The 13,762-nt window shown below is 35.1% G+C and overlaps 1 protein-coding gene across 1 annotated transcript; it reads right to left on the bottom strand.

The window, feature by feature from the left end:
- Positions 1-23: 23 nt before the first annotated feature.
- Positions 24-11,181, bottom strand: LOC103717111 (VIN3-like protein 2). Its single transcript, XM_026808443.2, is given in 6 exon segments — positions 24-385; positions 387-1,600; positions 1,708-2,015; positions 8,689-9,367; positions 10,540-10,609; positions 10,734-11,181. Coding segments are annotated over 5 exon segments (2,232 nt in total). The 5' UTR covers positions 10,559-10,609; positions 10,734-11,181; the 3' UTR covers positions 24-373.
- Between the last annotated feature and the right edge of the window lie 2,581 nt (positions 11,182-13,762).

Below are 13,762 nucleotides of genomic sequence, written 5' to 3' on the forward strand. Positions count from 1 at the left end.
TTCACTTTCATGATAGCTCAGTGTATAATCACCGATCCATATACCAGACCTGCTTTTAGCAAAGAGAATATAAGTTTAACCAGATGAATAGGTTTTGATACAGAAGAAAGAGTCCCTAGTATTCTTGTAAAGATAAAGAGCAGAGCATTACAACTCCCTAAGCACAGAAAAAGAAATAGAAAATAGTTCTACGAATGAAAGCTACAGTTATAAAGATGGAAAGCTTTAGTGATAATGAGCTAATGTATGAATCAACCTGAAACTACCGAATGAAATGTTTAATGAAGAATCGATGCAACAATTTGCATCCAAAGAATTGGGCTCATATATTACCCAGAGAAAGAATAGCTCTCTGAGTCTCAATGCCAGAGCTTCATGCAGAACCCAGTTGGCACTTGTGGAAGTCTCTTGCTGCAGACTGTTTCCGAAAAGGTGTCCACCAGCTGTCCTGCAAGGCTTGCAGGATCATCAATCAGAGTATCAACATAAACAGTCACAATTCTTCTCTCCTGTGGCGTTGCACGCAAACTGAACCAAGTCAGAAACTTAATCCTAAAGTTGGTCTCAATGTGCCCCTCACACTCCAGCCATCTAACCACCTTAACACAATACTCGTATGATCCTTCCAGTGACCCATCTTTGATACACATCTCCTCGCACTTCCCTGCATTTCTTTTCTTTGATGAGCTCCCTGGTTCCCTATCTGCCTTTGACGTACCATTCTCAAGTATAGTGCCCCCTGGCTTTACTTTGCTGATCCTTCCAGAACCTTCTTTACCAGTTTCCAACCGGCAGGGAATCACAGGCAGGGTGGAATCAGAGCGCCCATATGGAACAATCACCATCTCATTTCCAATCGGTGCATTAGATTCGTTCTCTGATTTTGGGACATCCAATGTCTGGTTGTGCTCCATTGAATTTGTGGAACCTCTATGAGACTCACTCTGAATAGTTGAATTGGGTTCCTCATCCAAGGCAGAACCAGAGAGTCCTGGTGTTTCCTCCGGCTCAGTACCTCCTGTTCCACTTACGTTGCCCATGAATGCATTCGGCGAATGGCTTGTATCCTTGCAAGTGTGTTCAGATATTTTTTCCAAGTCAAGAATCTCTGGCTTCTCACTATAACCGTAACAACTTTCAGGTGACTTGCTCAGATCAGCATACACAGTATTATTATTAGATTCATCTCCTTCCGAAGTATGATTAGAAAGGCCACTGCTGTTTGTCTTTGGACTTCCACAATGCGGTTTAATGGAAGCTGCATCCAATACCAAGTTCTTCGAAGCATTCTTTGAGATGCTTTCAGTAATGATTCCAACTTCCCACTTGCCAAATTCCCTCACATTGCTAAAGGCAATCACCTTGAACATGTATTTTGTAGCTGGAGTGAGTTCTGTGACCTGGAACCTTTTGTTTGGCTTACATAAAGTACAAGATGGTTCTGTGGGATAGGCTGCAGTTTCAGCCTTTCGATGCCACACAGTGAAACTGGTTATCTGTTGAGATAATGCCGTATTATCTTCTAAATCTAAGACAACAGTAAGAGAAGTTGTAGACATGGCCTCGAACTTGATAAAGCTAGATGATATCAACTTTTCTTCTGAAATTGCACATACAAGAAAAAAACAAATGTTCAATGAAAATGAGAAAAAAAACAGCCATTATTCACGAATCCTTAAGCTAAGGAAAATTTATAGAAAAGCTTGCCTTCTATTTGAGGTTCAACTGAAGGGGCACTAGAAAGCAAAGAGTCTAGTAACTCAACAGCATGTGCACACAGCCTCTGAACTTCAGCACCAACACACAGTCTGTTGACAATCCCACGTGCCATGTTTGGTAGATCGGTGATGGACCCAACCTCGGCCTCCAGTTTCTTCATTGCTGTGTCCACAATCTCATGCAAGCTTTGATATTTGGCTGTTAAGCTGAGAAGTTTATGACTAAGAGAAATCCGATAGCATAGTACATCTACTCGTCGAGCATCCTTTGCAATCATGAGTTGCTTTTTCCAGCATCTGCAGAAGAGGGAGAAATTTTTAATTTGACAGCATTTTGCAGCCCTTTTTTGTGCTACATAGTAAGTCTCAATATCAACAAATATAAATGAAGAGCAGCAAAGAACGATGTGGACAATATAGAGATTAGTAATTTCCTAAATGAGCAAGTCATGTATGTATATTACTGTGCAACTATAATGTCCAATAGATAGCAAGCCAAAGCTAAGAATTCAACTTCAGAAGAATATCAACATGTAAGGTCTACTTGAACCCAAATGTAATCGACATATCCAACTAGTAAAGAGGCATCAAAAATATCCTAGAGATATTAGACTAAGGTCCTGTTTGGAGGAGCTGTTGGCAGTAGAGCTTTTAGAAGTAGAGCTCTTGTAAAAAGTTGTTTACTGTTTGATAACTACATTTCTAAAGTGCTGTGATACTTTAACATATGTTTGATAAATAAACTGAGAAAGTACTTTTGATATGACAAAATGACCATAAAGAACATTACATAGTATTATACAACATAGCATAATAAAATATAATATATATTAATACATAAATATATGATATAGTATACTATTACTGTAATGTAATATAATATTATTATAATATAGTAATATAATATTGTATACTATAGCATAATAATTTAATATAATATTATATTATTTAACATAACATATTAATGTATTATGATATAATGTAATATAATATTATATTTAGAGTATAATACAATAATAAAGGTATAAAATATTATAATTATTAGCGTAAATTAATTTTTCTTAATATAACATAATATTAAATTATTTAATATAATATAGTAATGTATTATGATATATGTAATATAATATTATATTTATAGTATAATACAATAATAAAGGTATAAAATATTATAATTATTAGCGTAAATTAAATTTTTATAATATAACATAATATTAAATTATTTAATATAATATATTAATGTATTATGATATAATGTAATATAATATCATATTTAGAGTATAATAAAATAATAAAGGTATAAAATATTATAATTATTAGCGTAAATTAATTTTTCATAATATAACATAATATTAAATTATTTAGTATTATATAGTAATGTATTATGATATAATGTAATATAATATTATATTTATAGTATAATACAATAATAGAGGTATAAAATATTATAATTATTAGTGTAAATTAATTTTTCACCCTTCGAATGACCATTTATCTCTGTAACAAATTTTCTAGCAGATTTTCAGAATTATAAAAAGACATTTTGAGTAATTGTCATATTTTGTCATGGATATTTTGGTAAAACAATAGCTTTCCGACCGGACCTAAAAGTGTTTTTCGGAAAAGCTCCAAAATGGAGCTTCTCCTAAAAAACTGTTTTTAGCTTTCTAAAAAAGCTAAAACAGCTTTTCAAAATTTTTACCAAACACCTCTATTTCATCTAAAAGTGTTTTTGAAGAGCCAGAAAGTAATTTTTGGCCCTTCAAAAGGTCCACCAAATGGGGCCTAAGAATCAACCATAATCTATAATTGTTACAGCCCCAAAAATGTCCTTTGATGAAAAAATCCAGGCACATTTATAGAGTGGGATGTCACAAAAGGAGAGGCAACTTTTGTAAAAAAATAAAAGGCCATTGTTTAGTTATATTCCCAGCAATCCGGGGTCCTAGGTGCGGCGACTGGGGATAGACCTAACCTAAATTTTCTTTTTTTTTTTTTTATAGTGGCTGCTCCAAGACTCAGACCCATGCCATCGCACTTGTCAACCCAAGTCTTTACCATTGCACCAAGCAATAGCCCTTGCAAAGGCACCTCTCATATTGTGAGATATTCTATAACCATGTCAAGTTTTCAAATTTTATAAATCCAAAAGCATAACCATCAAGCTTAGTCCCACATATATGGGAAACCTAAGTTTATATGTAAACTAACCTAACTAGGATAAAATAAGATAATAAAACAGGAATTATTTCTAAACCATGTTACCATGCAATGCATACTGAACCCAATTAGAACCATATTTCTAAATTTAAGAAAAGACAATTACTTGTTTGAACACAAGTAGTTATATATAACAAAAGACCTGTCTTGCATGGTAGTAACAAACTTCACTCATAATCATATTTTGTATCTTTCTGTAGTCATCCTCGTTGCCATAATGACAAATAAGTTTTTCAACATGGTCAGATGTTTCTACAAAATCTATGGATTTTGAACTAATTTGCCTTTTCTTGTAAAAGGATGCCACAGAACCATGAGCTTTTTAAAAAACAAATTTTTACCCCCCAAATATTAAATTTTATAAATCTCTTTACATCTTAAACTGAGGTATACGCATGTAACCACTAATAGATACATATTAACCCCAAAAAATTAAATTTTATAAATCTCTTTACATCTTACAACTAATAGATACATATTAACCCCAAAATATTAATTTTTATAAATCTCTTTACATCTTAAACTGAGGTATACGCATGTAACCACTAATAGATACGTATGTAGATTCAATAGAAACCAATTCACTAGAAGCATGATAGTGAACATCCATCTATGCTTCAATGAGTTATATTGGGAAAAAAAATAATGTTTCAGTCATAGGAAAGCATAGTCTTGGGAAAAGAAAGGACTAGATTGACAAGAAACACCACATCATATCAAAGGATAAGCAATTACAAAACCAACATGTTTAAATCAAATCAAGGAATGCAATATCAAATGAAAACACCCAGTTTGGTCGGTATCATGATGGAATCGACCACGAACAGGGATAGTTCATCGTCTTGATACATTTGCTCGAAATGGGACAGAAAAGGATCCGACAACCTTTTCTCCCTCTATTTCAAGGTAAGAGAAGAGAGAGGAGAATATGAGGAGAGAGAAGAGAGTGGAAAGTGAGTTATTCCTCCAATCCAAGTATTTCTCTCTTCCATTTCTCTTTATTTTTGGGTCACATCCTACAAACAGGCAGAAATTAAAAATATAGAAAAATCACGCCAAAATTTTGTATCATGCTTAGTTAGCATAATATGTATTATATAGTCACACTATTCTCTAGGCATGTAACATAAAAAAATTAATGCATATTTATTTAAACATCAAAAATGATCTCACAAAACCCTATTTTCCACAAAAAAATAAATAAAAGAAGCTTAAAAATCTTAGAAAATTAAAAATTTATATTTTTTGGTGTACGGGTATGATTAGGTATGGTACCGGTACCGTTCACATACTAGTCTCCTACCGATACACCATCCAATATTGAGACTGGGAACCTTGTTCCAATTTCTACATTCGTAGCTTGGCAGCTATCGTATATATGACAATCAGTATATGCAAACTTAAACCTTGGTCACAGTTATAAGAACAAAACAACTTTCTCAAAAATACAAAAAACAAAAAGATTATTTATATTTGAGATACAACTTTTATGTTTTAAGTTTCTCATACAATTAAGCCTCTCTTTTAGTGAAATATAAAGACTCATACGGGAAATTGTTGCTTCATTTCTGGTGTCCAACGTCAACATCACAAAGAACAATATGGGCTGTCTGATGCGTCTCTCTCTCTCTCACACACACACACACACAAACACACATGCACACACACATGGGGTTCACTCAGAAAGTAAGAAGAAGAACAAAGAGTTTCTTTTGTCCTAAATCTATGCTTCATGTGTTACTTTGGACTGCTCAATTATGTCAAAGCCTTGAGTCAAATATCAGGACCACAAAGGAGCATTACTTACAGCGCCCTATCATGGAAAATCATCTTGAACACTTTATTATGGTTGGTTACAGTCATTAGATGGACAAACTTCATTTTTGTCCACCATTACCCAAATAACAACCCCAAATATGATGGGAAAAAGCTTGAACATGAAGAAGATGATGATGATTTACCAAAGTAATAGACACAAAAAGAAATATCAAGGTTAGTTAAAGAAAGCATGACTTTGTATTGCTTGATAGCAACATAGTAGAAAACCGTGTGAATGTAACTGGCTTATAGAAAGAAAATTTGAGGTACTCTGATAACAAAAGTGACTCAGATTGGTCTGGAGTGATTAAAAAAAAGTGAGGAAGATCTAACAAAGAAATAATTGAAGATGCAAGTACAGGTTTCTTCAAGCTATGAAAGACAGTGGATGATGGACGCATAAGTCTGACCAAGAAAAGGATGGGATATAAATAGTTGATCATGGTATGCTTCTGGACAATGCTAAAAGAAGGACTTGGTGTCTAACCTAGCCGCTGTGTAGCATGCAACTAGTTGATAAATCGATGTACATGTGCTCAGAGACAATGTTTGTTTAAAATGATCATTTGTAACATAAAATCTAATGGATAATAATGAAAATACCAGAAAGCCATGAACTTTGAGCATTTCTTACAAAGAGAATTAGAGGAAAAGGGGCTATTCATTAGTTTGAGATGAATTATTGTTAAGAACAAGTAAATTAAAGAAACAAATCTTCGACAACCACAAGCCTCCTTACAAAATCACAGCAACATTAAAATACCCCACAACATTCAATTGGGAAAAATGCCCAATTTTTTCAATGAATAATCTGCAAACAAGTTAAATGAGAAAATAGAACCTTGTTTCACTATTTAATAGTCTGGAGAAGATAAAACTCTAAATGAACCTAAATACTAAAAGGTCAACACATGGATAACAAAATAAAATTTTATTATATAGAAATAAAATTTAATTATATAGAAATAAAATTTAATTATATAGAAATAAAATTATCCCCTTATCATTTATTATGCATCAAATATCTCAAGTCCATCAAGTCAAAAGCAACTTTAATCTATTTTTTAACCTTAATTAAGTTGAAACCATACATTCCCTCCATTATATAGAAATAAAATTATCACCTTATCACTCATAATGCATCAAACATCTCACAAGTCAATCCTGAGTAAAAAGCAACTTTAATCTGTTTTAAACCTTATCTAAGCTGAAACTGTACATTCCCTCCACATTTCCTGAAGTCAATATTAGATTATTAGTTTATCATTTACCCAATCACCGCGTACTCATCTGCAATACCCTGCACCTTGAGCTTCCTTTCTTTCACCATCTTATCATTTTCTCCTTTTACCAAAGAAAGGAGAAAGAAAATTAGAAAAAAAAACACCATATACAACTTCAGCATGCAACTCATCTTGCCATGCTTATCCATACCTTCAAACTACTCTACCCTCAAATGTCCTGTCCTATCATCGGGAGTAAATCACAAGCCTCTTTGCATGCCATCTTCATCTTGTAAAACAAATGCTTAATATGTATCTCATCTTATTAGATTTATAAGTAAAACACAAACATCTTTGAAGACCATCTTCAATTCATATTTTCAATGTGTAACATATAATAGCTCAGCTTATTAAATAAACAAGACCTTCCCAGATCATTTACTTCACCAGACCACCCTCACCCATTTTTCCTAATAAGCATGACATATGGCGGACATGCATGCAGCAAAAAATGCAAGTATCATTTCAAACTGTCACATTGGCCAATACATTTCTAACTTTCCTGCTCTTGCACAACATCTGCCCACAATATCTTGTGGTCACAATGTAAAACTATGTCAACTGAAACAGCAAGCTTCAGATGTTGGCTTAGCCTATTACAATATGTCGAAATGCAGCTACATTTGCCACTTTCCATACCGCATGATTTATATGCACCTAACTAGATCTGTCTGCACATTTTCCAAATGTTGCAGACAACTAACTCGACCTTAAATGATGAGGAGACCAATACTTGTACATTGACAATCAGCAGGCAGTCTGGTGATGATGATGATATCAGTGACAACAGATTTGCTAAAGCTGGGCAATGTTACAGACTCATGATACAATTATGGACATCTTGAAGTTGAACTCTGGTCACTCACCACTGTACTTGGAAGCTCAAGAATAGCCTCCTTCAGTTTGTCTTACAAGATAAGACGAATTAACAAGAGGACAGGACCCAACATGACAATCATGATGCATTGTGGGTATACAAAACCTCAATGTATCACTGCAATCAGGAAAGTCCACAAGTCAATTGATGTGGGCATATGCAATATGGTCATTCATATGACATCATATGGTCATATCATATGCTGTTTGGATACATGGGATACATGATAGTGGACCATAAGCAAAGCATGGAGTTTATGAGAATGCATTGAGTGGTATGATTCAAATAAGAGTTGGGATCATGTCATCAATAAAATTATCATTGATATATCCTCCAGCTTGTTGAGAAACAACATGGATGACCATCCTTTCCTTTTGAGGCCACACTAGAACAAGTTCCTGGAAATAAGACTGCTTGTTACTTAAAAAAAAGTACAAAATACGCATGCCACTAGCACTTATCTACATTTTTCACTGATCCATATAATTCACAGTTAAATCATACTTAGAAACAAAGATAACAATTTGCCAAGGCAAGCCATAAGTAGTAATTAGCAGGCTAAACCCATCAAACTACCCAAACCATCATCTTTTTCCTCCAACACTGCAAACTCTCAACTAGTTCAGAGGACAGCTCGAATTCTTTTGAGTTCGAAGTAACAAAGGTCTGCAAGAGTGAAAGTGAAACTCCTAGATGCTGAAAACTTGCAATGAGCACTTAATAAGACAGCTCAATGAAACTAATCTAAGGAAGTAAAGGCATATGATATTACCCCAGTAAGTCATTAACTTTTCCACAGTATATGCAATAGTAGCTGCCATCCAATCTTGTACAGAGTCCACTTTTCAGAATGCCAGCTCTTTCATGCTTGAGCGCACACTCGAGGTGACATGACAAGCTGCAAGAATTACCTTGATAAGGAGCTTCTGAAGTACAAAACAGCCAAAGGCTAGGGTCCTTATTATCATCATACTTGTGACATATACAGCAGGAGCACCGTTTGCAGAACACATCCTCTAGGGTAAGAGTAGCCCTGCATGCTAAATTCTGGCAGTATCGGATGTTATTTAGAGCTTCATTTCCATCACTTGCTGGGAGACTGTTTGTTGCAACAGGTAGACGTGATGGATGATCATTCTTTCTCTGTCTTTTGGATGGAGTCTGAGAGATAGATTTTGGTGGTTCCGAAGTTGAGTCCATGTCTTCTCCATGCTTCGCGGATTTCTTCTCAGACACAACTCTAAAAAGATATTCTATCATCTTCTGCTTTGTTAAGCCTGTGTACTTCCTCTCCTTTCCAAGCTCTGCACATAAGATCTCCAAAAGGTCCCGGCGGCTCCATGCCTGTAGCTTTTCAGGGGCACTCTCTGGCCATTTTGACAATTCACGAATGAGTTCTCTCTTTTCCTCGATGCTCAGCTTACGACACTTAGATGGGTCAAGTACAAATCCTGAGTAAGAAAACATGTCAAATTGGAAGACTTAATGGCAAATGAAATAAGTAAGAAATATATTTTGAAGACTTTACATGTCATTAAAATGAAGTCAAAGGACATCTAATAGAAGAATTCAATGAGTCAGCATGAAGGTTTTTTCAAACAATGAAAAATAAAAATCTGATAAAGGACGAGATCAAAGATAGCATGGATCTATCTGTTGAGCAGTATAATTCTAAAGGTTTAAAGAATGTAGAGCATTTCAAAAGTAAACCTGGGGCACAAAAAAATTAGATGGTGTAGTGGTGTACAGTACTTCATGTAAGAAAGTAAACTAAACAACTTTTAATTCTCAGGCATGCTTGAATGCTTGACGTGCAGTTACGCACATGGATGACAAATACTATCTGTGCACGAAATACAAAGCCAGGAGTTAAAACCTTCTAAGGCAACATTAACAGTCACTCTCTACTATTGATCTTTCCTTGTTCAAAGCAAAGATGATATAAAGGAAAGCACATTTCACTTGAAAGACAAAGCGAGGGATTGAATTTATCTAATCTTACATAAAAATCAAAGAATTTATCTAATCTCATAAATTAAAAACAAAACATATAAAACGAAGCATACATCTGTGACCAGGCAAGACAGTTGACTTCGCTAACTCCGATGGAAGCAATTTCATATACTTTTTTTATCCAATTATTAGAAAGACTTAGGTTAGATTCGCAATTAAAGAGAAAAGTCGTAATTTCTTTAAATATATCCACAAACCTAATGGAAAATAAACTACAAAAATCGCATTCCAGTGGAGGAAATAAATGGAAGAAAAGATCAATCCAATGCATGAAGAAAAGGAATCTTAGCAGAAAGAAATAATGGAAACAAGAATCAGATTCGTTCATTCCCCATCTGCACACAAGATTAAAAAAAAAACTCCCAATTACACAAAAAAAATACGCAATCCTCCAAGCGTTACCCAGAACCCAACGAATAAACGGCAAGAAATTCAAGAAAACCCACAGAAACCCTTAAAAATCCAATCTTTACCGACCCCGCAGCCCAAGTTAGTTTTTTTACCCTACAACCCAATCCAACATCACAGATCAAGAACTCCCAACGCATCAACAGCCAAAACCAAACCATCGAAACCAAAAAAACGGAGGAAAGGGGGAAAAAGAACACACCGGAGAAGGGCGGATCCATGGAGGCCGATCTCAGCTCCTCTCCCTCACATTACCGCCACAAAGCCAACCCCTGCAACGACGTCCGCCCATCAAAACCAGAAGAAACCGAAAGAAAACAATAATTCCCACCCCCTTCAATCCATCCCAACACTATTACTTATTCCCATCGAGAAAGGGCGACAAGATGCCATTACCAAGCAACGAATCCACGGCCGACCGGTTCTCCCCCTCCCCCTCTCCGTGCGCTTTGAGATTCGCGCCCACCCCCCACCCAGCCAGCAAGTGAGGGCAGGAGAAGACACAAGAGATGATAACGGTGGGGGGTCGGTGTTTTATAATAACATTAAACAATATAAAGAACGAGAGCGAGGACACACAAAGCAGTAAACAATCAAAAGAAACGAACGAAATTATACAGAGTTAATTAATGATTAGGGTGGGGAGACGAGGAGAAGGATATGGAAAGGGGAAAAGGGGATGCGTATCATCTCTTCTCCTCTTCTTTTTCCCCCCTCTCCTGGGACCATCGTTTAGGGTTGGAGAGAGAGAGAGAGAACGAATAGAGAAGAAAGAGCAGAGAAAGAGAGAGGAGGTAAATAAAGGGGAAGGGTGGGCTTGCGTTTCTCCACAAAAGGTTCGGTGGTGGGCAACTTGGAATGGCATTCGGTCTTCCCTTGATGGCAAACTAATCCTCTTTTCCTTCCATTTTCTAATTTTCTTTTCGTGTTAAGAACGTCGTGAGAACATGTGATAGTCGCCAAGTTGGGATTAAAAGATATCCAATGTTAGAGTTCACGTAGGTCTTGCTTAGTCCAAATGTGTGCATGGTTATTCCGAGTCGGGCGGCTGCCGTTCTTGCTCCATTGAGGCGTGATTGATGTGACCGCACCGTGATGCTATACTTGTCTATATGCACGACACTGGGTACCGGCATGTTTCAATACGCGCCAGCTGTTCCTCTGCAAGCTGGTACTGAGTTGCCCCTCGTTTGTTACACGAAGAAAGGAAATATTTGGTGCAGTGGCTGGTGCAAATGTGACGTGTACAAATATTCGTGCGCTTGCTCTCTTTGGGGGTTAACCATCCTTATACGCACAAGCTAATTTGCAGTGTTTAAGACTTCCTGGACAATGTGTATTCATAGATGTTAAAAAAATTTAATATGGGTACATCCCAAATATCAAATTTTGTATGACTATCTTTTTTAAATTAATATTTATATGTATATCTTCGTAAAATATTTATTTTGCTATTCTATTTTTTTTATTTTTATTTTTGTATATGTACTTACCCCTCTAACGCCGTTAAAAAATTAACGGTTTTAAATTAAAATAACTAAACTATCCTCAATGGATTGATGTGTAAAAGGAAAGATTTATAAGATGGTCACGATGGAAGATAGAAAAATAATTGTAAAATTTGATTTTATTTTTAATTAAAATAAATATGATTTTTATTAATGGTGTTAGAAGCACCGTTATATTAAAGGCATCTGTGCAAAAACAGTATTTTATGAGGGTACAAAAATAATTATAAATTTTAAGAGGGTATTTATGCAAATTTGAATTTTTAGAAGGGTATTCATACAAAAAAATCATAGATATTAACTTGGTTTAATGATGTTGGTGGATCATTAACGTGCTACCTTAGGCTGTAGATTAACTAAAGACCATGATATTTACTATGCTAAATATAAGCTATTGTCTCGCATGTTTTATGCCATGGAATTATTGGAGTAAATTTATATTAGACAAGTGCAACGAAAAGGAAAATGAACTCGATATCTTGAGTTAGCTTAAATAATAAAGCATGTTGATAATTAACCAAATTGCACCCCCCAATTACCAAGACCTCAACGAAATCTATTGTAAATTTTCCCTTAAAAAAAAGAAAGAAATTTATTGCAAAGTTGTTCTCGATTTTAGAGTGCTGGATAAACGAATGCTTGCTAACCTTTCAACGTTTAAACAACTTCAGCAAATCTTAATAGCTACATTCATAGGTATTTGAAGTTTGTATATAATCATTTCAAATTTTGGGGAGTAGGTGTGTGCATTGTGACTCTGGAAGAGGCTATATGTACATGGAAGGATTATTTTTTTGTTTTTTGGGTGAAAACTGAAAAGTAAGAAGAGAAGGAAGGAATATTGAGTATTGTCAAAATGGTGTCATATGACCTAACAGTTATTTCAGAGAGTTCTTCTCCTAGTACTTGAAGTAGTTTAAAAGCAGGATATATACTGCAATATAGTGATACTGATCAATCATGAGCAGTCCCATTACTGGCTCACATTGCCCAAGTGGCATATTATCAGGTGTTTAATAGAAAGCCAACTACCCCTAGGCGTATAAGAAGACTTTAATTAAATTCTGCTACCTAACTTGTCCGATCTAAGAGATGTTTCTGATGCAACTTTAATTAATTGAACACCTTTACGCACGTTTATGCTTGCTTCTTTTTTTTTTTTTTTTTATGGGAAGGAGAGATAGAAAGAAGCCATTCGATTTTTATTGAAGATTTATCTTATTTATAATAAAAATAAAATATAGAGATAAGATATATTAGCAAGAAAGAAGAGAAACATATGCGAAAAAAATATTTATGCTTATTTTCAACTTATTAATCTTGTTGTGAGAAAATTTAAGGCCAATAAACCTTCTTTATAAATAACATAACTGATATTTACCAAGAAGCCTTTGCGATCGGGAGATGGAGAAATAGAAAAAAGCAGGTAAAAATACAACAATTATTCAGCTAAAAAAAAAACTACGTTTCTTGCTTGTGAGGGTGAAATAAGATACGTTAATTACTTTCCGACGTCCACAAAGACACTTAATTTTAATGCGTCACGATGCACCGAGCACCAATATATGGACCCAAAAACGTTCCCATTTTCACGTTTCCCCACGGTCATCCAATTATATATACAAGTAAAGAAATAAAAGGCAGAATTAGAATCCATGATTGCGACAATTTCCAACCAGCGACGGTGTGTGCGTGTCAAAAAACGCCATCATGATTCAGAAATTAGTGTCGTTTTAAACAGGAGAACGATGTTGATTTATTTAGTTTTTTGTTGAAGGGAAAAGGTAAAACTAATCAAGAACATACGGCAGACAACGTATTTATTTGTCAGTACACAAATTAATTAAAGAAAAGTCAGACTGGGACCTAGTCTCTTGGCCTCTAGCTTGAGCGGATAAGGATTCATTTTAAGTAATA

The sequence above is a fragment of the Phoenix dactylifera genome, unplaced genomic scaffold (genome assembly GCF_009389715.1).
Source record: "Phoenix dactylifera cultivar Barhee BC4 unplaced genomic scaffold, palm_55x_up_171113_PBpolish2nd_filt_p 000241F, whole genome shotgun sequence".
NCBI classification, from domain to species: Eukaryota; Viridiplantae; Streptophyta; class Magnoliopsida; order Arecales; family Arecaceae; genus Phoenix; species Phoenix dactylifera.